This window comes from Aegilops tauschii, chromosome 3, assembly GCF_002575655.3.
Source record: "Aegilops tauschii subsp. strangulata cultivar AL8/78 chromosome 3, Aet v6.0, whole genome shotgun sequence".
NCBI classification, from domain to species: Eukaryota; Viridiplantae; Streptophyta; class Magnoliopsida; order Poales; family Poaceae; genus Aegilops; species Aegilops tauschii.
In genome coordinates, this window is record NC_053037.3 from 289,860,117 (window position 1) to 289,887,399 (window position 27,283).

The 27,283-nt window shown below is 44.5% G+C and overlaps 1 protein-coding gene across 1 annotated transcript; it reads left to right on the forward strand.

Moving 5' to 3' along the window:
* The first annotated feature begins 4,866 nt into the window (after positions 1-4,866).
* LOC109756130 (protein ROOT HAIR DEFECTIVE 3) lies at positions 4,867-13,400 on the forward strand. Its single transcript, XM_020314999.4, has 23 exons — positions 4,867-5,105; positions 6,040-6,189; positions 6,301-6,367; positions 6,475-6,577; positions 7,037-7,107; positions 7,199-7,262; positions 7,342-7,407; positions 7,543-7,590; positions 7,679-7,741; positions 7,836-7,892; positions 7,991-8,149; positions 8,229-8,297; positions 8,390-8,481; positions 9,247-9,325; positions 10,127-10,289; positions 11,139-11,263; positions 11,383-11,645; positions 11,720-11,816; positions 11,895-12,056; positions 12,180-12,284; positions 12,488-12,582; positions 12,676-12,772; positions 12,869-13,400. Exons 2-23 carry the CDS (start codon positions 6,042-6,044, stop codon positions 13,091-13,093), a joined length of 2,418 nt encoding a protein of 805 aa, XP_020170588.1. The 5' UTR covers positions 4,867-5,105; positions 6,040-6,041; the 3' UTR covers positions 13,094-13,400.
* The last annotated feature ends 13,883 nt before the right edge of the window (positions 13,401-27,283 follow it).

The following is a 27,283-nucleotide window of genomic DNA, read 5'->3' on the forward strand; positions in this document are numbered from 1 at the left end:
TTATATATAAAATGGCTTGAAAGTATTTATATTTAATTACATATCAACGGGCCTAACAAGGCCAAGAGGTGAAAGGCAACTTGGGCCAGAAAGGCCCAAGTGGGGGAGGCGCCTCCTTCCCTAAGGAAGGAGGCTGAAACGGGGTAGGGAAGGAGTCCAACTCCTTCCCCCTTAGGCCGGTGCCCCAAGGAGGATTTCCCTCCTTGGTGGCAACCCTCCTCTTCCCCTCCAACCTATATATACTTGGGGTATTGGCAACAATTGAACACACAAGTTTTGGAGCCTCCTCTAGTTCTTCTAGTTCTAGTTCTAGTTGGTCCTAGTTACCTAATTAGAGCTAGGCTAATCCTCTTGTCCTCATAATTAGAAGACATGTGTGGTTCTAATCTCCTCCCTCTAATTTTCCAACGACGATTAGCTCTGGATGGCAAAGCGCTGCCGGATCGTGAAGGCTGCACGCTTGCAACCAAGTAGAGAGGTTGTGCTATTGGTCTTCGGTTTGAGGGACTGTTCATGGGCGGTAAGAGGGATCGTTCACTGATGGTTCAAGGGTCTTCAAGTACGATCTACACCGACACATTCTTCTTCCGTTGCAACTCGGTGACGGTAACAATTGTGATCCCAACCCATTATGCATCTTCATATTATCTTGGGTGTGTGTAGGTGCGATTTTTTGTTTTCTACTATGTTTCCCAACAGTTTAGCCACGTACTAGCGAGTTAAACACATGTTTGTGTGTCCCAAATTAAAATAGTTTGTGCAGGAGTATGTTCAGCAATGTCAGATCTGCCAAAGGGCCAAGGTGGAACATTGCAGACAACCAGGGTTACTGTAGCCTCATGATATTCCTCCACAACTGTGGCATACTATTATCTGGTATTTCATGGAAGGGCTGCCAGATCAAAAGGAGTGGATGTCATCCTGGTGGTGGTCGACAAACTGACGAAGTATGGACACTTTCTGCCCCTAAAGCATCCATACACAACATAACAAGTGGCTCAACTTTTCTTTGATTAAGTGTACCAATTCCATTGAATGCCATCACAGATTATTTCGGACAAAGATTCAGTCTTTACAAGTGCATTTTGGAAGGAACTTTTCAAACTGTCAGACATCATTCTGAATATGAGCTCGGCTTGTCACCCGGAAACTGATGGACAAACGGAGTGCCTAAACCAATGTATGGAGGCATTCCTTCGCTGCTTCGCTCATGATGCCCTGACCAAATGGGCCAGCTGGCTATCGCTAGCAGAAAACTGGTACAATACCTCGTTCCATACAACTGTCGGGACGTCGCCATTCAAAGCCTTCTACAAGTATGTGCCTCGCTCCTTTGGAGTCACAACTTCTGCCCCGTCCGACATTCTGGAAGATGCCCTTAAGGAGTAGGCATCCGTGACAGAGCTCCTTGGCCAACATCTCCACAAGGCCCAGGTCCGGATGAAGAAACAAGCGGATAAACATAGAAGTGAGCGCTCTTATGCAGTAGGGGATCATGTTTATCTCAAGGTACAACCATATCTCCAGCATTCACTGACAGCCAAGCGCAATTAGAAGCTCTCTCTCAAGTTCTATGGGCCATATGAAGTGCTGCATCAGGTGAGAGAAGTCTCGTGCCTGCTTCCATCAGGGTCACAAATCCATGATGTCATTCTTGCGGTGCAACTAAAGAAGCATGTTCCTCCTCGTGCCACTTTGGAGTAACAAGACTTCTCTTTGGAGCCACCCAAGGATCTCTCTCTGCTTCAGCCAGCAAGTGTCATGCATACAAGGCTGGTTCAATGGGGCGGGCGTGTGGTTCCTTGCCCGAGGATTCGCTGGCAAGGCCATCCCGCCACACACGATACCTGGGATGATGTGTACTCTCTCCGAGCACGCTTTCCGCTTCTGTCGACTTGGGGCCAAGTCGCCTCTCAAGGGGTGGGGAGTGTCATGACATGGGTCGACCTAGGACGACGACCCGAGGCTACCAGGCGATGTAGGAGACTGGACGGGGCGTTCCGAGCCCAAGCGAGCGTCAAGGATAAATAGGAAGAAGTGTGGCTGGACACGGCAGCGAAGAATGGAACTCATTTTCCCTAATTCCCCCTGTATCCGATTTCCCTTGTATCCCCTTCTCCTTCCTTGGATTTGAGATATCGTAAGCAAGAGCATAACATCATGCATGACAACAAATGATGCCAATATGATACAGAGCTATGATGCTGTGCATTGTGACGTCCTTTTTACTTCGCATATTAGATTTGTGTCAAGTCAAATTTTGTAAAGTTGACCAAATATATATTAAAAAAATAAACATCTACAATACCAAATATATATTCTATAAAACTATATTTCGTAATTAATCTAACAATATTGATTTGGAATTGTACATTGATAATTTTTTCTATAAGTTTGGTCAAAGTAGAGATACTCTGACCTCGGACAAAACTTATATGCACACTAAAAAGGACCGGAGGGAGTATATGATACTCAAAGAAATATAAGGGCCTTACTTTCCATTGTGACCACCTAAGCGTAGTTGTATGTGTGCTTAGGGCATCTCCAAGGCGAACCCGTAAACCTCCCGCAACCGTCCGGACCGCGGAAGCCATCCAATGCGGTCATGTATCGGTCCGCGGGGCGGTCCGGACACGATTTCTCCCGCAAAACATAGACAAAAGTGGGGGAGGTTTCCGGGAGTCCAAACACGCGAAACGTACGAATCTAACATCCCAGGCCCACCCAAAACCCTTCCCGGACCCCGCGACTCCATCCTCCCCATTTTCTCTCCTTCCTTCTTTCTCTTTTGCCGCCGCCACCGCTCCACCACCCCGGTCACCACGCCACACCCCCTGCCGGAAATCTGTGTCTCCATCACCTCCGACGATCCAGCAGGGCTCCCCGCCGCTTCTCCATCATCTCCTTTCAATCCCATGTCCTCCGACCACCCCGCTAGGTACCATCCTCTACCATGCCCGACAACTGTTCGATGAATCATCGGAGCTGAAAACAGTTGTCCCTTCTTGTTTGTAGCAATAGATTCCGATTTGGGGTACATATACGAGTAGTATGTTGAGTCCTCCGACGGCTCGTCGGACGAGGTGTACTCCGATGAGATGGTGATGATGCAGGCAGTCGTTGAAGATGCGAAGCGTGCGAAAGAGCATGTTCTTTAAAGGGCTTGGTCAAGGGCCATCGAGTGCTCAACCGCGACAGGGCGCGCGGGCATTTGACATTGATGGCCGACTACTTTGCCCCAGATGCACTATTCTCTAACCATTTTTTTGGCGTTTTCGGATGTGCAAGACCGTCTTCGATCGTTTGTACCATGGCATCCGGTCCACGATGACTACTTCATCCCGAAGAAGGACGTCGTGGGAACGACTGACTTCTCTGGTTACCAGAAGTGCACGGCCGCACTCCGGATGCTTGCATATGACACAACCGCTAATTCATGGGACGAGTACCTACGGATGTCTGAGAGCACATGTGGAGATGCCATGGTCAGATTTGCAACTGCCGTGGTCAAGGTGTTCGAATCTCAGTACCTGAGAGAACCAACTGTGGTAGACACCAAGAGGCTCCTGCCAATTTCGGAGGCAAGATGGTGATCAGGTTTGCTTGGATCTCTTAACTGCATGCATTGGAAATGAAAGAATTGCCCCAAGGTTTTACAAGGGCAATATCAAGGTCATGTTAAGAAGCACACCATCATTCTTGAAGCAGTTGCATCACATGATATTTGGATTTGACACGCTTTCTTTGGCATTTCCGGGTCTCACAATGACATTAATATGCTGCAACGATCGCCGTTGTTTGCGCGTCTGACTGAAGGAAAAGCTCCTCCTTGCCATTATACTGTCAACGAACATGAGTACAACATGGGCTACTATTTGATTGGCTGTATCTATCCTCCATTGGCTACCTTTGTCAGCACCATCTCAACCTAGTTGGCCAGAAAAAAGCTCACTTTGCCCAAAGACAAGAAGCAGCTAGAAAGGACGTCGAGAGGGCATTTAGAGTTCTTTAGGCCCGTTTTGCAGTTGTTCGTGGACCTGCAAAACAATGAGATCTGGAGACCTTGTAGGAGGCGCTGACATGCTGTGTGATCATGCACAACATGATCGTCGAGGATGAGGGTGACGATGTTGCCGTACCTCTGGAATTTGAGAACATGGGTGATCTTATCCAACTTCGGGACCAGAATCCGGCCAGAGTTTATTCAAATGCATGAACAAATTCGGCATCGACCAACTCACGAGCAGCTCAAGAAAGATCTGATTGAGCATCCGTGGGCGGTGAAAGAGCACAGCAATGCTAGGATGTAAAATGTATGAACTTTTTTTAATTTTTAACTAGTGCTGCATGCGGCTATTTGAACTTCTGTGCCCTTTGCAATGCTGCTACTTAATCGTGCGGACCGGGAAAAAAACCCGAAAAGCCGGATGTATGCGACTACGGTTGGATGTCGATTTTTCGCATCCGTATCCGTGGAGTGGTCCCTTTTTTGTGGTTGTCGTTGGAGATGCCTTTATTCTTGTTGGGAGCAAAAACCCTTGTTGTCTTTGTTTTTTTAAGACACAAACCCTTGTTGTGCATAAGCTAAAAGCTCCAGCGCGATACTTTATCAAGGCTTCCGTGGGCGGCGCAGGGTGACTCGATCGTAGCAGGCTCGGGTTGGCATGGACGGCCACCTTTCGGCACCCAAAGACCCAGATATAATGACGCACGCTATTTCGCTTTTTAGAATTCCATTCCCTTCCATCCATGGCTGTTGGATTTATATATACGCGTATTTTTTCATCAAATATACTGTACGTGTGTGTATAAGTATAATAAAATCAAACTGTATGTACGCGTCGTGTCGGCCTCGGCCATACCCTCACCGAATCCGAACATTATTCCTTTTCTTTCTCCTTCTGCTTTTCCGTTCGTATTTACTCCTCTCCTTCTTTTCGAAATTCACAAATTACCAACCTCCCCATAAAAGCCACGCCTTCGTGCTCCTCCTCTCTCTTCCTCCTCGCCCCCATCCCCCACCCGCTCTCGTCCCTCTCCCCCGTCCTTCGCCGCCGACGCCGACGCCGACTGCCGCACGGGGGCCCTCCAGCGCAATCTCCACGGTGCGTATCCAACCCCCTCTCGCCTCCTCCCCTCTCTCGCTGATCCGATCAACGCTCCTCGGATCGCTCCCTGACTTTGTTCCAGGGTCCCGGATTTCGATTCCCCACCTGCTTTTTTTTGTTGCTCCTCGTGGCGCACGGTGATTCCTGCCGAATAGGCGACCAGATCGATGCGGGGAGCTGCTCCAATCCACGTCGGTGGCGTCGGACCGCTAGATTCAGCTGGCTCCCCGTTCGGTGTTGGGGGTTTATGCCTGTCGGGCGATTCCGACCCGCAGCGCTCGATTCGCCTCGAGTCCGGGGCGCGTGCTTGGATCGCCTCCCGCTGGATCGTATCGAAAGGCCGCGCCTTTTTTTAGCTCCCCCCTCCCGCCCCCCCCCTGATTTCGTGATCTCTCCGGCCGTACGATCTCACTAGGGTTAATGATACTTGCGGCAGCACTGTCACTGTAAGTTGCCGTAGAACTCTCCTTCTGGGAGTATATAGGATCATTTGATCCGTGTAACATGTATTCCTGGCTGGGTTGTTGTACGTTCTGCGATCTGTAGTAATAATTGTAGTAGTGAATCGTAGTTTGACCCAGAGGAAAGCCGTATGAGCGCATTCTTCCATCAATTTGCTCCCTCAGTACAGTATTAACATTTGACCGCCTATAGCTCTCTCCCCCCATTTAATGCTCCCACTCATTTCACGGGCTTAATGCAGTAATCATCATCTGATAATTTCCAATACTTCTCTTCTTGACATTTTTTTTGTATATGCTCCAGAAACTGCATTATTGAAGGACTTGCGCTAGAATCTGCGTGTCTTATTTATCCCATCTGTTCTTTTAAAAATCTGAAGGCTCTGTGCGTTGAATATCACACTCTTCACTTCTTGGTGTCCCATTCCCTAGCTTAAATGTGAGAGTCTCATACGTTTCCTCTCTTGCAGAAATGGAGGACCCCTGTCTTTCTACGCAGCTTATTGATGGAGATGGTGTTTTCAATGTTTCTGGATTGGAGAGTTTCATGAAGGAAGTTAAATTGGCCGAATGTGGGCTCTCATACGCTGTTGTATCAATAATGGGCCCACAGAGTAGTGGTATGCGACACTTTTTTCCTCATCGTTTCCATCCTGCTTAACTTTAAGCCATTAGATGTTATACCATTGGTCTTCAATCCCTCCCCCCTGCCCCATCCGAATCTTTTGCAGGAAAAAGTACACTTTTGAATCATCTTTTCCGCACCAATTTTAGGGAGATGGATGCTTTCAGAGGAAGGTGTGTTGGCATTCTTCTTATATGCCTTCTCTATATATGCTTCCGCGGCTTTGATGGAATCAATTTATCCTCTGCGCCTATTAAATAGCATTTATTTGGAACTTCAGGTCACAGACAACCAAAGGTATATGGATGGCAAAGGCCCAGAATATTGAACCGTGCACCCTTGTAATGGATTTGGAAGGCACTGATGGAAGAGAGAGGGGAGAGGTAATGAGAATCACGAATTCCCCAATTCAGATTTGATTGAACGTGCAATATCACAGAAGACACATGTTAAGATTCACCTTTTCCCCCCAAAAAATTACTAGATGAAACATTTTCTTCCTCCAATTTCATAGTTCTGAGTTAGGGGGGTCAGCCAGGGCATCTCCAGTAAGCCACATTATAGCTCTTCCAGCTTGCAAGCCTGTAAGGCCCCTCCCATCGGTTTCTTGCATCATATTGCCAACTTGTAGTGTAAGGAGAGCTCTAGTTTGAGTAAACTTTATCATATGTTGCATGTTTGTGTCTGGACTTCTGTTAGTAAGCTCACAAGCTGAAGCTAACCCCGACCCCTGTGATTGCTTGCACACATCAGGCTATGAGATGGTTGCAAGTTACTACGTTTTGCATTATGGAGTTTTTTATTCCAAATTGTATTTGCCTAATTCATCCACAAAATTTCAGGATGACACGGCCTTTGAGAAACAGAGTGCATTATTTGCTTTGGCTGTTTCGGATATTGTGTTGATCAATATGTAAGTTTGTTTTTCTAAGTGATGGATGTCGAACCTATAATTCCCTAAATTGGACACTATATTTAATTGATCGTTTGCTTTTATTCCTTAGGTGGTGCCATGATATTGGCAGAGAACAGGCTGCGAACAAGCCTCTTTTGAAGACTGTTTTCCAGGTTAGTTTGTTAAATACGCAGTGGGGTGTTTCTGTATTAAAGGCATTATTATGCCCTAATATTTCTTCTGTCTGTACAGGTCATGATGAGATTATTCAGTCCTCGCAAAACAACAATGCTATTTGTTATTCGTGACAAATCAAAGGTGAGCGCTGACAGGGTGCATTTTATGCGACGAACTATGATATTTTCCGAAGCAACTGCCAGTTATCTTTTTTTTTTACTTCCTGAACCTAATTTTGTGTATGGTGATATATACAACCTTTCTGGTTTTAAACAGACACCTTTGGAAAATCTTGAACCGATTTTAAGAGAAGATATTCAGAAGGTAATTTACTTCCTGGTAGCCTGTGTCCTACTTAAATCTGACATTCGTTGTGTTTTCAGTATGCTAAATTGTTTTCGTCTGTTTGCAGATATGGGATGGTGTTCCTAAACCCCATGCCCATAAAGATACTCCTCTCAGTGAATTTTTCAATGTAAAATCCATTACCTTAATTATATTTGTTTGTTGAACTTGTATGCATCTGCTAGATTTACTCACTATCCAGAGTATATGTTTTCCACATACAGGTGCAAGTGGTGGCCCTTAACAGTTATGAGGAAAAGGAAGAGTTATTTAGAGAGCAGGTTGGTGTAACTACAATGTCTATTACTATATGATAGATAGATGCTTGCTGCTGATTTTCTTAGAAATATGAATAACACAATACATTACATTTCTGAAGGTTTCCAACTTGAGAGATAGGTTTCAACAGTCTATTGCTCCTGGTGGACTTGCTGGAGATCGGCGTGGTGTTGTTCCAGCATCAGGTTTTTCATTTAGCTCACAGCAATTTTGGAAGGTCATCAAGGAGAACAAAGACCTTGACCTACCTGCTCATAAAGTGAGTATCATCCTCCATTTTCTAATTCAGCTATTGACATAATGAATATTGAGATTTTTTTTATGCATCAATTTTTTAGGTTATGGTGGCTACTGTGCGTTGTGAAGAAATCGGTTATGAGAAAGTTGCCACTTTTACAGCCGATGAGGTGATTATAGTGCATATTATTAAGCTTAATAAATGCTGCATAGACTCGTAAAACCAACTGATACTATATATTTATATGTATTATGTATAAAGGAATGGCAACAATTTGAGGAGGCTGTTCAAAGTGACTATGTACCAGGTTTCGGGAAGAAAATCAGCAGCCTGCTTGATAGATGTTTATCAGAGTGAGTTCATTGCCTTTTTATGGTCAATAGTGTTCCCTTTATTCTGGTAGTGGCATGTCCGATGTTCAGAAACTTATGTGGATTGGTTACAGCAAAATTTATCAGCCAGACTGGTTGGTGGTGGGATCCCAAGTACCAGTCATGGTTCTAGATTCTAGTCAAGTTGGTGAAATACATAGTCACACATATTTTCAGTAAATTACTGCATGCCATACTGTTTAAGAACCCTGCGTGTGTTCCTTTTTTTTTGTATCAATAACAAGCACTGGCCACCCTTCCAAGGTGCAATTCTCCTTTTACAGGATATATGGCCCATTAGTTAGCCTAATTTCATGGGTCAGCAAAGGAAGGCTGATTCTTAAGTAATCGGGCAATCGCCCCCCTCTTATATTTGGTTCACCCTCTGCTACTGATAGCAAGCATTTCACGCCAATTGAAGGTTGGGTGCTGGCAAATGGAAAAGCAGCCCATAAAGCATATTCAGTGTTTGCTGTAGATGAATTATGTACTACTCCCTCCATTCGGAATTACTCGTCCAAGAAATAAATGTATCTAGATGTATTTTAGTTGTAGATACATCCATTTTTGTGACAAGTAATTCCGAACGGAGGGAGTAGGTTATAACATCCTTCTGAGATGCAAGCCGTGCATATTTTTTTGATGGAAAACTGTAAAGGAGACCTCAACAGTTATGCAATGAGTTACAAAATAGGGTCTCGAAACTTTTCTGTGGCTTCAATTTTTTTGATTTTGGTTAAATTGCAGATACGACATGGAGGCTATTTATTTTGATGAAGGTGTCAGAACATCAAAAAGACATCAACTTGAGTCTAAACTCTTGCAGGTTTCCCCTTATATTTTTTGGTCATACTCATATATCATCCATTTTATCAACTGATGATTACTTGTTCCTCACTTCCAACCATTTAATCAACAGCCGGCATGCACACTTGTGGTATATATGCCATGAACCAATCAGTCATCTTCGTACACAGATGCATCCAACCATAACCCTGAGGGCAAACCTTTATGCTAATTTCTTGATACTGGTTGCCACACTTTTGTAATATATTAGTGGAACAACATCGTACCAGTAATCTTGAAACTAACTCAGCGAGAAAATCTTGATGCAAATATTTTAATAGAGGTGCCATATTTTGATAAGAGATTAGTAGAAGAGTAGAATATTTTGTAGTAAGGGTGTGTTTGGATGTATGGAACACACTAAGCCACATCAATTTTTTGGTCATGCCTGATATTTTGGCTCTTGCTTGGATGGTTGCCAATAGTTTGGCATGCCCATGCTCCATAGCAAACTCTAGTTTATTTTTCTTGCCAACATTAGCCAAAACAAGGGCAGCCAAAACCTTGGGAAAGATATTGGTTAGCTGGATTTTTGGTGGGTTAGGTTGGGGTCAAATCAAATACACCCTAAAACTAAATCCTAGTCCAATAGAAGTTTCCCTGCCATGTATATTATGTCCATAGATTTTTTTTTGCTTGATCCTGACTAAATTTTGTTCATTGTTCTTATCTCATGTTCCGTTCACTGTTTAGTTGTTCTGTCTTGGATTTATGCATTGTTGCCACAGTTAAGCGTTCTGTTGCATGACATAATTCTCACAGAATGCCCATTCCTTGCCAGCTTGTCAATCCTGCGTACCAATCTCTTCTTGGTCATTTACGGACTAGAACTTTAGAAGCATTCAAAGAGTCCTTTGATAAGGCCGTTGAAAAGGAGGGATTTGCTGTTGCTGCTCGCGATTCTACCCAGATTTTCTTGGAGAAGTTTGATAAAGGATCTGAAGGTATGTCTCTAGCAATGTTGGTAATGTATTTGCCATATATTTGTAGGAATTAGTGATCTGCTGCCGTAGGAAGTAGGAAACCAGTCAATTTCAGGTACTGCTGGTTTATTAGGCTGTACTTGGTGTCGAATTGGCTAGGTTATTGCAATTAAACAGGAATCTAGCGCGCTTCTTTTGAGGTTCAAATGTAGAAAACTAAACTGCCCAAGAGTAATCAATATTCCAATTCAGTCATCCACGGAACCAACTATTCGACACTGGATAAAAGGGCAGCCCCAGTGCATGTAGCTCCCGCTTGCGCAGGGTCTGGGGAAGGGTCCGACCACTTTGGGTCTATTGTACGCAGCCTTTCCCAACTATTCGACACTGGATGCTATGCTTAATTTTATAGCATTTAAATGTCTCAAATGGCAATTATGTGTCCCGTTCCTGTTGGGAAATGGTACCGGCCAGACGAAGCTGGGAGTAATTTGTAAATATGTACTCCCTCGGTTCCAAAATAAGTGTCGTGGTTTTAGAACCATGCCACTTATTTTGGAACGGAGGTAGTAGTAAAAACTTGTTAGAAACATCAAAGTTTTGCTGTTATTTTTCTGCCTTTTATGTCAGCTTTGAGATACATACACTATTAATTGTCTGAGGTACTGCTCTTGCTAGAAGTACTAAATTGGTGGCAGCATTCAAATACCAACTACGACTTTAGTGTACCAAAAGCAGCGACAAGTAATATGGATCGGAGGGAGTAATATATTAGCTAGTATTGAACACATACTTTTAAGTATACTATGGTTACCCTTAAGGCATGTTATTTCTCATCTTATTGTCACATATCTGGATATTATTTGGCAGATGCTACCATTCAACAAGTGAACTGGGATCCCTCGAAAGTTAAGGATAAGCTTAAGCGTGACATTGAGGCTCATGTGGTGTCAGTTCGTGCTACAAAGCTTTCTGAACTTTGTGCCACATATGAGGTTGCTTGCAGTTTCCAATTTCGTTTGTTTATCTAATCAAATGATCGGTGTAATTGCCAGTCTGTCACGAAAGGCACATGTATCTTTCTTTTTTTATAACTTCAGACCTATTGTTTCAGGGCAAACTTACCAAAGCTCTTGCAGAACCTGTTGAAGCTCTTCTAGATTCAGCCAGTGAAGACACCTGGCCAGCTATTAGAAAGCTTCTTCAGCGTGAGACAACAGCCGCCGTTTCAGGTCTTGAATCTGCTATTTCAACTTTTGAGCTTGATGAAGCTACTGAGAAAGAATTGCTCTTGAGGCTGGAGAATCATGGAAGGAGCGTTGTTGAATCAAAGGCAAGAGAAGAAGCTGCAAGGATCTTGATCCGCATGAAGGACAGGTGAGCGCTGCTTCATATCTAACTCAGAGAAGGTGACATCTTCTGCACGGAACTAACTCTGGAAAAATTTACAGGTTCTCGACGTTATTCAGTCGTGATGCCGACTCGATGCCAAGAGTATGGACAGGAAAGGAAGACATCAAAGCAATTACTAAAACTGCTCGTTCAGCTGTATGTAAATGTTAATACTGTCTATTTGAAATAGAAGAACTCGTTTGAGAACTGAAACTTGAGATTCCTCTGTTACAGTCCATGAAGTTGCTTTCTACGATGGCTGCAATTCGGTTGGAAGAAGACGGTGACAACATTGATACCACTCTTTCCCTTGCTCTAGTAGATGCTGCGAGGCCAGGGACTACAGATAGAAGTATTCAATCGCTTGATCCACTTGCCTCCAGTTCATGGGAAAGGGTGTGTGGGCAATGCATCATATATATTTATTTATTTATGCTTGTGTGCTGAAGCAATACACTGTTCTTTTTTACGTAGACCAAGTTTTGGTACTTGCTAAATAGTTGTCGCTATTATGAACAGGTTCCAGAGGAGAGAACTTTAATCTCCCCTGTCCAGTGCAAGTCTCTGTGGAGGCAATTTAAAGCTGAAACTGAGTATACCGTCACTCAAGCCATAGCTGCTCAGGTATCCTCATAAACAACATTTCAATAACTATTCATTTTGTGATACCCGAAATTATTGGGTTGTTTCCATGTCAAAGCTCTTCTGTTTATACTCCAGTACTCCAAACCATGTATACTTCTGGAGTTCTTTTTAATTGAGGTTGGTCTACATGGTTTTAAGTGTTGTGTACACTGTCATTAACCATTTACTGTTCTCCACCAAAGGAAGCAAACAAGAGGAACAACAACTGGCTGCCTCCTCCATGGGCGCTCGCTGCGATGGCTGTCCTTGGTTTCAATGAGTTCATGACATTACTGAGGTATTATTTTCTTCTGTGTACAGAAACATGCATAAGTTTTGGTTAAGGCATCTACACAATTTATATGACTGGGAAATTCATTTGTTAAAACAGGAACCCATTTTACCTGGCCGTCATGTTTGTAGTTTTCCTAGTCGGGAAAGCCATGTGGGTACAACTAGACATTGCCAATGAATTCCGAAATGGATTTGTAAGTATTGACCCCGCAGTTCTGTCATGCTACTATTTCTTGCGAGGAAATAACATCTGACCTAGTATTATTATTTATTGCTTGAATGTTACACAGCTTCCAGCTCTCCTTTCGCTGTCGACAAAATTTGTTCCGACAATTATGAACATTCTGAAGAGACTAGCTGATGAGGGGGCAGCGCCCGCAGCCCCAGAGAGGCAGAGAGAGACGGAGCTCCAACCAAGGAATAATAGTTCAAACAGCAACGTGACATCAGCAGGTTCCTCCAGCTTAACCTCTTCAGAGAATGGACCTGAATATTCAAGCCCGGTAGCACAATGATGAGTGGATCCCTAGCTTTTAGCTGAAAGCTCTAGTTGTAGCTGCAACGGTTTGAGCCTAGGAGATTGAAGTGCCTTGCGGTTTTTGTACGCTCGCTTGCCCTTCCCAACCTGATGTATGAAAATTATGTGGAAGAGTCCACAGCTGTTATATAAGGAATTTTGGGGTTGGGAATCGTTTGTAAGAAACATTGTAGAATAACTTCCTTTTCACTTCTATTTTTGTAATATCTTATATGATGGTTGTATAGAAGATTTGTGATTATTTTTGTTATATCCACCCAACCCATGAGGGCAGGAAAAACAAAGCGGCCCATTTCTACACACTATGGTATATGGTTGGTTGCATAGATTGCAATTTGTGCGTATCCATTTGTAGATGTTTTTGAACTCTGGATATTCGCGTTTCTGTGATATTTTATTTTAATACCGATCAGTAGCTACAGCTTGAATGTACATTTTGCATGATTAATATATGTGCTTCACGTGATGATTTGTTCGACATTTCATCTAGTGCTTATATGAACTGAGCAACTGCTGCACAGAATGAAACAGAACAGTGCGACCATCTCAAAATTTGGTGCTCTTGATTTGGTGCACCGCCCAGGCCATTTGGAAGCACCGCAATGTGGTCATATTCGAGGGCCGGCGCCCCTCTACCGATGACCTAGTACTTGATCAAAGACGACACCCGCCTTTGGGCTAAGGCGGGCGCAAAAGGACTAGCCGCGATCATCCCTGTAACATGAACCTTGTGTCTTAGAGGTGAGCATCCTCCTTCCTACTGCTCGACCTTGCAACCTCCCAGACGCCAGTTTGTGCACGTTTGCAAGGGGGCAAACTGTAACCTGTGAACACCTTTTCTACCTATCAATGAAATGATACGCTGCTAAGCGTATTCACTAAAAAAATTATTATTTTTGGTGCTCTTGGATTCTTAGACCGGTTTTTCTTAAACAGTGGTGCTTATAAGAATAAACAATCTTTTATTAAGCAGCGGTGCTTATTAGAATAAACAGAAAATTGATGCTCTTGGATTCTTAGACTGTTTTTTCTTGAGCAGTGGTGATTATAAAAATAAACAGTCTTTTCTTAAGCAGCGGTGCTTATTAGAATAAACAGTTTTTTCTTAAGTAGCGGTGCGTGTTTCTATAGCAGATTCCTACGTAAGTTTCTGTTCTACACAAAGCACCGATGCATAAGACAAAACTTAGTTCGTTTTGGCAAGTATCTGCCTAAGCACATCTCCAAAGGCTAATTTGACATCCTATTTGTCCACGGACACGTCTGGACAGTGTCCGGGCGTGTCCGCTTTAAACCCTGCATATATGATCTGTGGGAATGGAAAAAGTAAGTGGCCCCAGTGTGTGTGTGTGTGGGGGGGGGGGGGGGGGGGCAGCCAATACATATGAGAGCACCCTGTTAGAGAGGCTTTGTTTGTCCAGGCTGTCCGTCCGAACATGTACAGACAATTTTGGAGGTTCGGTTAGAGATGCTCTAAGCAGATTGCATTATACATAGCCTTACCCGGTCACCAGGTAGGAAATAAAATACGCGCACATTTCTAGAATATGTACTCTGTTAGTGATATGGGTGAGGGGGTTCCCAGATCTACGACATGAGCTGACCTCGGCCTAGCGATGGCCTTGAGGACGAGTGTGCGCGGCGCCCCAAGCACGTGTAGGCCCGGCCGCAGCGGTCCTCGCCGGCCTTCTTGTGTTGGAGCACCCTATGGACATCACCATATTAAGAACACATTTTCAAAAGACACGTGCAACATCTATTTTAAACATATAAAGATGAATTTTCTTTTTTACACGTGTCGACTTGATCCCTTCTTGGATGATATACTACGTAACCCTCCTCTCGCGTGCATGCATAGGTTCGAGTGGAGCTTCACACTTGTCGAGGAAAAGGCCACACACAAGAGTACGCCTACACTATCCGTGAGGGAAGCATGGAAGAGAAGGAAGAAGAAACAAGGAGAAGATTTCTGGAGACCTCGGAACCTATGGCCATCGCCCACGAACTTCCGGCCCTGCCTACGCGTAGTGAGTCAGCCTCAACCCATGTATATTTCCCTCCTCCATACCTCTTCGTGCCTAGGACTATAAATAGCCTACCCGACCTCCTCTCTAGGGTTAGCGAAGACTGGAACTAAAACCATAGAGTTGTGCTCATGTATGCCCCCTTTGTGGGATCTATCTTCCCTAGTAGAACCAAGGCCTCCTCTTGAGGGGAAGGATTCCCAAGTGAATCATCAAGACCTCCATTTGTGGACAAGAAAGGCTTCATAGAAGCATCAAGCCCTCCTTATCCTAGGACTTGGGGAAGAACCCTATCTTGTCTCATCTTTCTCTTTGGATGATTTGGACCGAGGATCTATCCATGTACATCTTTATTTGCATCTATGTGTGTTGATTTGAGTGTTTACCCTTGTGTTTCCTCTCGTGTTCATCATGATCTTCCTCAAATCCACCTCCAATTCGTGAAGATCGGGCCACCCTAGAGGCTTGCTCTATATCACTTCTCCGGGCACGTGCTCGGGCTGGTATGTCTTCCCGGAAAGTACGTCTTGCTGGGTAGGGTTTGGCCTGTGGACGGAGTCGTCCTCAGATTCCCTCATCAACCGATATGCCTCAGGAAAAGTGGTGCCCCTATGATAGCCTATCCTATGGGGAGCGATGACGACGATTGGTCCATCCGAGTGCATGTCGCCCCTGCGCAAGAGGCTGTCACTCGTCAAAGAGGGATGAGTCTGTCATTGCCCCTTTTTGACATCAGCCATAGCCATGCTATGTACCCCAACTTATTTGGCCTTGCTGATGCGACAAGGCAGGGAGACGAGGGGGGTGATACATCTCCAATGTATCTATTTTTTTGATTGCTTCATGCTATCATATTATCTTTTTAGTATGCTTTATATGCCATTTTATATTATTTTTATGGACTAACCTATTAACTTAGTGCCAGTGCCAGATCCTGTTTTCCCCCTATTTCATTGTTTCGCAGAAAAACTATACAAAACGAAGTCCAAACACGACAAAACTTTACCGTGATTTTTTCTAGACTACTAGTGTTGGAAATATGCCCTAGAGGCAATAATATTGTATTATTATATTTCCATTTTCATAATTAAGAGTTTATGTTTCATGCTATAACTGTTATGATCTTAGAATATGCGATTCAGTGGAAAACTCATATGCACGTGTGGAATGTTAAACGGTAAAGAATAGGTTCTTAGTCTTGCCTCTAAGACTAGTTCATGTGTTGTTGGTGATCATATTTTCTGGATCTTAGGATACCGTTAAGTGTAACGATAGTCCTAAAACAACATTGAGAGTATGACGTTAGAAGAATGATCATATTGAATCGACCCAAATTTGTTTGTTAGACTTTAAGATAATATCATCTGAAATCAATTGTTATAATACGAAGTGTTAACATGTGTTTTATTTCCTTAGACCATGAGAGTATCATAGTCACCTCTTACCGCACGGTGGACTTTGGGGTTGCTCAAACGTCATCTGTAACATGGTGATCATAACGACAACTTACAAGTTCATCAGAAAGTTTAACAAGGGACTAGATAGCTTGAGAGTGGGATTTGCTCCTCCGACGATGGAGAAATATTCTTAGGGCCCTCTCAGTGTGACGACATCAATAATCATCTGGCCAGGCACAGGTGACTATGTCACGGGGATGCCGGAACACTTCTACGAGAAATAAGAACAAAACTGATGACGGTATAGTAAGCATGTGTATGACTCAAGAGGATACCGATACATCTTGGGTTTTATAAAGTATCGCGAAGCAAAGGAACATCACATGATAACCAATTTTTCACTCGAATGTCATTCGTGTAATCATAGGGATTGATATGGACGTCCACTATTTCGTTATCGATCATTGAACGAAGGGGGTTCGTTCATGTCTGTGGTTTACCGAACCTACAGGGTCAGAAGCTTAAGTTAGTCACAATCTTCTGAGAGTTAGTAGGAGGAGAGTATCAATGATTATTTGTGGAATTGTTTCACTAATATTCAGAATAGTGTCGAGAGGAACCGAAAGCATTTCAGGGTCACCGGAAGGGTTTCAGAGTTTATCTGGTAATACCGTGTATTACCTATAAATAATATATAGGTGGAAATGTTTTAGTTGATGCTAAGTTAATAATAAAAGGCTCTATTACTTGTTAGGAGGCTTTTATATTTAATTTAATATCAATGGGCATTAAAAGGTCAAGTGGTGGCGGAAGAATTGGGCCACTAAGGCCCAAGTGGGGAAGGCGCCCCCTTTCCTTAGGGGGAGGCCGAATTGGAGTGGGGGAGGGTTTCCCCTCCCCCTATGGCCGACGCACCAAGAAGGGACTCCTTCCCTACTTGTGTGGCGCCCCCTCTCCCCCTCCAAACCTATATATACTAGAGGATTTTGCACTATTGAACATATAAGTTTTGGAGCCTCCTCTAGTTCTCTAGTTCTCATTATAGTTGGTACAAGTTGATCAATTAGAGCTTGATCTAGATTCTCTAATCCTCATAATTAGAAGCCTAGTATGGTTCTAATCTCCTTCCTCTAATTCTCCGGTGACGATCTCTGGACAACGAAACTCTGCAGGATCGGGAAGACCGTATGCTTGCAACCAAGTAGAGAGGCCGTGCTTTCGGTCTTCTGTTCGAGGGATCATTCATGGGCGGTTCACGGGATCGTACATCTATGGTTCGAGGGACTCCAAGTACAATCTAAACTGACCCATCTACTTCCGCCGCATTCCAGAGTCAGTAACGATTGTGATCCAAACCGTTTATGCATTTTCATATTGTTCCTTGGTGATCGTATGGTGATTTTGTTTCTACTACATTTCCCAACAGTGCCATCATGAGCGGTTCTATGAGTAGATACAGGTTACGATCTAGATCACATATGGATTTAGGGTTTGATGTTCTTGATATGCTTCCCTCGAGTGTTGCTTCGGTTCAGTTCATTAATGGCATGATGTAGCTTTGTACAAAGTTCTGACAATCGATCGGCTCTGGCTGTCGACGATCTGCTAACAGTTCTTTGGGCTTCATCATAGTCAAGAATAATGAACCGTCGAAAACACAAGAGGGCGATGAAGATGAACAATCTTCTAGGGGGTCATGCGTATTTGACGAAGTTTGGTGTGGGGCTAGAGATTTTTAATTAAGTATCTTCCCTCACACACCCTGAAAGTTAATCTAGCAACAATAATTATCGTCTTGATTGTGTAAGTAGGTAGCTAGTGTTATCTGAAAACCCTAGAAGCCACATAATTAAAATTTGCCAAACCGATTAGAGGACGTCTAACTTGGTTTTGCAGGTTCGCATATGATGTGGTATGGCCTTCGTCATGATAATGAGTTTATGTATGAGATGGTTATATGTTGAAATGTTACATGGCCTACGCATCACAACATGATGAATGGAGCCACGAGATTGCCACTTTAATGTAATAGATGTAGAGAAAGCCTACATGTTACATGTGATGGTGGCAAGTGTACACGGAGGATCCCGGCGTGGAGAAGGTGTACAGGTGCGGGAGGAGGTACTGAATTTTTCATGGCACGACAATGTTTTTGAAACGGTCGCCACGACAACATTTTCTGAAATTGCCGCCACAACAGCATTTTTTGAGACGGCTGCCACGACAACGATTTTTCTACCGCCATGGCGACGTTTCAACTGAAGATTCAGGAAGACCATAAAGACTTCCCAGTGCCCAGGGCTATTCCATATCATGCTATTATGAATTGCTAAGATGTTTATCCCTTTGTTGTTTGCACCCTTTGATTGCGTAGTAGTCAATTATTAGGGTGATCTCTCACAACAAATATCAAGTAAAAGGTGCTCTTCATAGTATTGCAACCATCTATAACACATAGTATTCCGAAGCACATCACGTCCACATGAGTACAAACGGGCTGTGAGGTGTAAGACGGGGATGGTCAAACCATGTATGCATATAACACTGGGTTGTCTTGAAGTTTTGGTAGAATCGTTCTGAGCTAGGAGCACGAAGCATCGAAAGATGAACAAGTGTCATATGGAGATATGATCGACAAAAGTTTGCCTACCGGTCAAAATTCTCGTCATCAGTGATGTCCACATCAAGGGCTAAGAATAAGATCAAGGTCTTGAATCACTCACTATCAATTATGAGAGATATGATTTGAGTGAGAGTGCACTTTATATTAAAATTTGTTTAAACAATAGTGCAAAATTATTATGAATCAATGTCTAAGTAAATTTGTGCTTATCATTGTAGATCAATGGCTCGCAATATGTTCAACTTAACCTCTATGTTAGAGCAAGAAAAGTTGGCTACAAATGGTGGAAACTATGCGGATTGGATCCGGAACATGATATTTGTTCTCAAGAGTGCTAAGAAGGAGTATGTGCTGGATCAACCCCTAGGTGATCCTCCTGCAATGGATGCACCAAAAGAAGTTGTAGATGCTTTCACTGCTCGTAGTGATGACTACGAGTCAGTCCGTGCCTTATGTTGACTTGCATGGATCCTGAACTACAGAAACGTTTTGAACATTCTACTACTCAATTTATAATTGGGTTACCGGAAGTCCTGTACAAGAAGCAGGCAAGGATCGAACATTTTGAAATAACCAAGGCCTTGATTGAATGCAAGATGGCAGAAGGTTCCTCAATAAGTGAATATAGTGAAGCTTGCTGGCTATGTTGATAGACCAGCTTCTCTGGAATTTGGAATTCCTTCAACACTCGATATAGATATTGTGCTTGCTTCACTCCCCCATCTTATGATGGTTTTATCATGAATTACAACATGAACGGGATGGAGGAAAGTACAAATGAGTTGTTCACTATGCTCAACACTGCGGAAGCTAGAATGCAGAAGAACAAACAAGTGTTGATGGTCAACAAGACCACCAGTTCCAAGAAGGGTAAGTCCAAGAAGAAATCTACTGGTGCCAGTAAGACTACATCTCAGAAGAGGAACAAAGGCGGAGCCACTAAGGATACTAAATGTTTGTAAGGGCATTTCCCTACTTCGTGTTTTGGATGATGATGACAACCCTTTGTTGGTCTAATCGTGTGCTAAGTGCTTGAGGTCTCGGTGATTAGGCTTACATCGGGTAGCTATTCTCTCTGGAAGGAAAAGATCGAAGACGAGGTTTCTACGTGTTTATCTCTTTGGTCGTAGGGATCCCGTACTATCAAGAGGGAATCCACATTGGAACGAGTTGGGGAATCTTTTCACGTACACATTTGCCACACCCTCCTTTGCCTTCTTTATCTTTTGAGAGAGAGAGAGAGAGAGAGCTCCCCTTCTTTCCCTACTACTTGCTATGGTTTCCCAGCGGTTGTACCGCTCGCGCGAGCGGTTGTATCGCTGGCTCTTGGCGCTTACCCAACCTCCATCCCAGGGGTGATACCCTGGGGTTGATCAACCCAGTCTTGAACAAGCGGTTGTACCACTACTCCCGGGTGGTGGTACCGCCACCATGCTCAACAAAGACTACGGCGGTTGTTCCGACCAAGTACTGCTCAACAAACGGACAATCTTCTGTTTTGATGCGGTACTTGGGCGGTGGTGGCCCGGTTGGTCTGGTTGTGCCCCGTGCACCGGTACCACCGGTGCCCTGAGCGGTTCTACTGCTTGGGACTTAGTCGCCCAAGCGCCCAAGGCCAGGCGGTTGCACCGGTCCTGTATCGCTCGACTACCGCACTCAGGGGTGACACCCTACTGTTTCAATGCGGTGGTTGAGCGGTGGCTGGGCGGTTGTTCCGGTTGTTCACATGGACCGGTACTACCGCCTGCTCGCCCGGTTGTATCGCCTGGTAGGGTTCTGCAGGTAAACCATGAGTCCTGGTTGTACCGGGACAAGGAGCGGTTGTACCGCTGCAGTACAGAATTCGCAGTAACGGTCGGATTTTAGGGTTTGCTATATAAGGGTGGTTCTTCCGCCTACCACATCTACCTATTACCTCTCTTACTCCACCATTAATGCCACTCAAGCTCTCTTGCCTGATCTCTTTCCCTAGCCACTCAAACTTGTTGATTTGCTAGGGATCGAAGGAGGAGACCTAGATCTACACTTCCACCAAAGGATATTTGCTTCCCCATACTTTCTTGTGTGGATTTTGTTACTCTTGGGTGTTTGAGCACCCTAGACGGTTGAGGTCACCTCGGATTCACATTCCATTGTGGTGAAGCTCCGTGGTTTCGTTGGGAGACTCCAATTCAGTTGTGGAGAGAGCCCCAACCTTGTTTGTAAAGGTCCGGTCGCCGCCTTCAAGGGCACCAATAGTGGAATCACGACATCTCGCATTGTGTGAGGGCGTGAGGAGAATACGGTGGCCCTAGTGGATTCTTGGGGAGCATTGTGCCTCCACACCACTCCAACGGAGATGTACTTCCCCTCAAAAGGAAGGAACTTCGGTAACACATCCTCGTCTTCACCGGCTCCACTCTTGGTTATCTCATACCTTTACTTGAGCAAGCTTATATTGTTTTGTATCCTTTTCATGTTTGTGTGCGTGTTGTTGTTGTTGCATCATATATGTTGCTCACCTAGTTGCATATCTAGACAACCTACTTTGATGCAAAGTTTAAATTGGTAAAGAAAAGCTAAAAATTGTTAGTTGCCTATTCACCCCCCTCTAGTCAACTATATCGATCCTTTCAATTGGTATCAGAGCCTCGTCTCTTTATTAAGGATTTTGCCTTCCGAAGAGTATGGTTGACACCGTAGACGGTGGCGAGGAGCACTCCAGTGTGGATCCATCCTCGTCTACGGCCGATGGGGCAACCGCGGTCTCTCATGAAGAGTTCAATGTGGCTTTGGACACATTGAAAAACTCCATGACGGCCAAGGTCAAAGGCATGTTTAAGGATTTTCTTGATGGTCTCAAATTATCCACCGCATCGTTGGAAGTGGGTGATCCCACTAACAAGGTGACGGATGCTAACTCCGACAAGGAGGAAGCTACTAGTGAGAAAGCTCCTTCGTCTGGTGGTAAAAATGGCAGTGGCATCTTTGCCCATGTGGAACCTCCTCCTATTTATGGAGGACCTATTCCCTCCACTCATCTAAATCATGCCGGCCCTCCTCCTAAGATTGTGAAAAATGGGGATTTTCATGCTTGGATATATCGTTTTAAATGTCATTTAAACCATGTTAACACTAATCTTTGGAGAATCATTGAGCAAGGTTTCTATCCGCATGACCCAAGCAACTTCACCCCTAGAGAAGCCGCGGATCATCAATTCAACGAGAATGCTCTCTTCATCATCCAAGATGCAATCCCACCCGAAGATCTTGCACATCTCCGACCGTTCACCATGGCCAAGGAAGCTTGGCACCATGTTGTCTCCCTTTACAAAGGAAGCGCAAGCATTCAACGCTCCAACTATGAAGTGGTGCAAGATGAAGCCGATGAGTTTGCAATGAATGAAGATGAAGAACCTCATGAGCTTTACCGGAGGTTAACCACTCTCGCAGTCTCACTCCGAGATCATGGGAGCAAGGATACGAATGAAAATTGGATCAAGCGCAAGTTCCTCAAGGCCATGATGCCATACCACAAGGCCATGTCCTCCGTCATTCGCCAAAGGCCGGACTTCCACACCTTGTCCTCGAGTGAAGTGTTGGATGAGTTTGTGGCAATGAGTATCTTGGACAAGACCGCCGACAATGCGGTGTTGCATTCTCAAAGAGCAAAGAAATCCAACCTTGCCTTGAAGGCCAAGGCGAGTGTGGAAGAAGAAGATGAAGAGGAAGAAGAGGAGAGCAACCCCTAAGATACAAAATATGCTTATCATGAGCACATGGCTCTCGCTTCAAGGCAATTTTGGAACAAGAAGAACACAAGGCCCAACTTCAAAAAGAACAACTCAAGTGGAGCAAAGGGCAAGCCACGTGCGAGGACGTGCTACAATTGTGGCAATGTGAGTCACTTTGTTGCGGAATGTCCTTATGAGAAGAGGGAAGACAATGGTGGCAAGCTCATCCAAAAAGATAATGCCAAGTCCTTCCCCAACAAGAGCAACTTCACCAAGAAGACTCCTCCCAAGGGGTTGGTGGCACAAGAAGAGTACAATGAGGATGATGATGACGATGAAGACGGTGAGTCGGTTGCCATGGCCTCCGTTGCCATTGCAACAACTTCAAGGGTATCTCTCTTTGACTCACCCAATGATAACATCACCGCCAAGTGCCTCATGGCTAAAGCCACCAAAAAGTTAACCCCCAACATCAAAACTACCATCATTACTAATCCTTCTTTGACGGATTGCATTGATGAACATGAGGGGTCTAATGGGGAGGAAAATGAGTTTGAGTCTTTTATGAGTAAGCTCAAGGGTAAATCCAAGAAGCACTTCGTTGCTCTCTTGGAACAACTTGGTGAAGCCAATGACATGATCGAGGCTCACGAAGATACCATCTCTAAGATGGAGGGGCATAGTCGTGACTATGCCGATGAGATTTCGAATCTCTCCAATGCTCTTGAGGAAGAGCGCGGTCATCGTTTGGCTCTTTAGGAGTCATACAACGAGGACCATGCTAAATAGAAGAAAGATCTTGATCATGCTCTTGTTGTATCTCGTGTGCTAAACGCTGAGAAAGCCAAGCTTGGGGTTGATCTTTCCAGACTCAAAGAGGAGTTTGATTTACTTGACAATGCTCACAAGGTCTTGAAGGATGCTCATGCTAGCCTCAAAGAGTCTCATGATCAACTCCAAGTAAAGCTAACTAAGGAGAAAGCCACTTTTCCTCGTATGGTCCTAATTGATAATGCAAATGCTACTAACCCGTGTTGTGAGCATGTGCATCTTGTTGAGGAGAATGCTAAGTTGAAGGAGCAACTTGAGAAAGGCCTTGTGTCGTGCATACAAGGTGAGAAGAACCTCAACGATCTTTTGAGCAACCAAAAGGAAGTTGTGGCCAAGGAAGGGATTGGGTTCACACCCAAACCCAAGAACAAGAAGAAGAATGACAAGGCCAAACGACATCCTCCTCTCAAGCAAACTTTTGTGAAAGAGGGAGAGGGCGCTCCTAAGGAGAAGAAGAACAATGTGAAGGGTGGTGGTGTCAAGAAGGGCAATGCCACACCTTCCAACAAAGCCGACGACTTTAACCCTTCTTATGTGCTATGCCGTGCTAGTGATGGACATGTCTATGCTAAATTTGTTGGTTCTCCTTATGAGTACATTGAATGGTCTATTTGGGTTCCTAAGACCCTTGTTACTAACATCAAAGGACCCATTACAAAATGGGTACCTAAAACCAAGCATTGATCTATTGTAGGTGTTTGCTTCCGGTGGGGGATCATGGTTGCTCGATAGTGGAGCCACTAATCATATGACCGGAAGCAAGGACTTGGTGGTGGACGTGCACAAGATTCCTACTATGCCCACCAATGTCGAGTGGGGTGATGCCTCGTCCTCTAAGGTATTGGGACTTGGCAAGGTTGTCATTTCTCATGATCTCACGATCGAGAAGGTCATGCTTGTTGAGTCCCTTGCATACAATTTACTTCCCGTTCGTCAACTTGCAATCATGGGCTTTGCCACTTTCTTTGATATTGATACCGTGGCCCTCTTGTGGTGCAAGACTCTTAAATTAGCCTTCGTTGGGCATGTCGAGAACGGTCTCTATGTGCTTAACTTTTTGGAGCGACCCACTAAGACCGCGACATGCCTAATGGCTAAAGTTGACGTGGGATGGCTTTGGCATCGCCGCTTAGCCCATGTCAATATGAGATCTTTGCAAAGTCTTCTCAAGGGGGACCATGTCCGTGGACTAATTTTTTTTAGTTTTGCCAAAGATCGTGCTTGCAGTGCTTGTATCGAAGGAAAGCTACATGAGAAGGCTCACCCTCCCACGACTATCATCTACTCAAAGAGGCCTTTGGAGCTCCTTCACTTGGATCTCTTTGGGCCTCCATCCTTTGATACTCTTGGGGGTAGGAAGTACTTCTTGGTGATTGTGGATGATTATTCAAGATACACTTGGGTATACTTCTTCAAGAGGAAGAGTGAGACCCAACAAACCATCATTGACTTTGCAAATGAAGCCCAACACCAACACAATGCAAAGATCTTGACAATAAGAAGTGACAACGGTACCGAGTTCAAGAACTACACCTTGGATGAGTTTCTTAGTGATGAGGGGATCAAGCATCAATATTCCGCACCTTACACCCCTCAATAAAATGGTGTAGCGGAGAGGAAGAACCGGACGTTGATGGATGCGGCAAGGACCATGATGGCGGAGTTCAAGTCTCCATACAACTTTTGGGCCGAAGCCATTAACACCGCATGTCATGCATCCAATCGGCTCTATCTCCACAAAGGCTTGAACAAGACTCCATATGAGATACTCACCGGTAACAAGCCCAACCTCAAGTACTTTCGGGTGTTCGGGTGTAAGTGTTTCATTCTCAAGAAAGGTGTTCGTTTGTCTAAATTTGATGCTAGAGCTCAAGAGGGCATATTTGTTGGTTATGCTACAAACTCTCATGCTTACCGTGTCCTCAGTAAGTCCACGGGACTTATTGAGGAGACGTGTAACGTGGAGTTTGATGAGAATAACGGCTCCCAAGTGGAGCAAAGTGGAACTTGTGATGTAGGTGATGAAATTCCTCCCCAAGCCATAAGAAGAATGGGTGTTGGTTTTATCCTACCCATTGAGGAACCCCTTGTGGCCGAAGGAGAAGGACAATGTTCCACTCAAGTGGAACCATCACCAACCCAAGGCCCACACGCTTCCGAAGAACAAAGTGAAGGCCCTCAACCTCATGAACAAGACCAAGGGCAAGATCAACCTCAAGATGGTGGTGAACCACCAAGTGATGCCCAAGGTCAAGTTCTCTCCTCCGAGAAAGTTCAAGATCAAGAGCATGCTCAAGATCAAGAACAAGCTCAAGATGACGCTCAAGATGATCAAGTAACCGCTCCTCAACTCACTCCCGAGGAGGAATTGGAGCGTCGTGCCGCCAATATTGCATCCAAGCTCTCTACCAAGGGTCATCTCATGACAAATGTGCTTGGAAGCATTCGAAAGGGGGTAAGCACTCGTAGACAATTGGCAAATTATTGTGAACATAACGCGTTTGTCTCTTGTGTTGAACCCCAAAAGGTCTATGAGGCGCTTGAAGATCCGGATTGGCTTAATGCTATGCATGAAGAACTCAACAACTTCAAGCACAACAAGGTGTGGAGATTGGTGCCAAGGCCAACAGGGAACCATAATGTCATTGGAACCAAGTGGATATTCAAGAACAAACAAGATGCTCATGGAATTATAGTCCGCAACAAGGCTCGTTTGGTAGCACAAGGCTACTCCCGAGTCAAGGGTATCAACTACGGTGAAACCTTTGCTCCCGTTGCTCGCATTGAATCTATTCGTTTATTGATTGCTTATGCCTCTCATCATAATTTCAAGTTGCAAAAAATGGATGTGAAAAGTGCTTTTCTTAATGGTCCTATTAGTGAGTTGGTGTACGTCAAACAACCCCCCGGGTTCGAGGATCCCTATTTCCCCGATCATGTGTACCAACTCGATAAGGCACTCTATGGCCTTAAACAAGCCCCACGTGCGTGGTATGACCACCTTACCGAGTTGTTGCAAGATCGTGGGTTTGAAATCGGGAAAATCGATCCCACTCTTTTTACTAAGAAGGTCAAAGGGGAGTTGTTTGTGTGCCAACTATATGTTGATGAAATTATCTTTGGTTCTCCTAACAAAGCTTTCAATGAGGAATTTGTCGCTCTCATGACCTCAAAGTTCAAGATGTCCATGATGGGAGAGTTGAAGTTCTTTCTCGGGTTCGAAGTCAAGCAACGAAGAGAAGGAACCTTCATCAACCAAGCCAAATACACTTAAGACATGCTTAAGAGATTCAAGCTAAGTGATGTCAAGCCGGCTTCCACTCCAATGCCCGTCAAATGCCAACTTGACATAGATCCCAATGGTAAAGCGGTGGATCAGAAGGTATATCGCTCCATGATCGGCTCCTTGCTTTACCTTTGTGCATCTAGACCGGATATCATGTTGAGTGTGGGAATTTGTGCACGGTTTCAAGCCGCACCTAAGTAAAGCCACTTTGTGGCGGTCAAGTGAATCTTTCGATATTTGGCTCATACCCCAAACTTTGGCTTATGGTACCCAAGAGGAGCAAGCTTCAACCT

Excerpts from the sequence above, each read along its gene's own strand:
- LOC109756130 (XM_020314999.4), top strand. The coding sequence starts at position 6,042 with ATGGAGGACCCCTGTCTTTCTACGCAGCTTATTGATGGAGATGGTGTT. Across the intron at positions 8,298-8,389 it reads CCACTTTTACAGCCGATGAG|GAATGGCAACAATTTGAGGA; the intron begins GTGATTATAGTG and ends TTATGTATAAAG. Across the intron at positions 11,817-11,894 it reads CTAAAACTGCTCGTTCAGCT|TCCATGAAGTTGCTTTCTAC; the intron begins GTATGTAAATGT and ends CCTCTGTTACAG.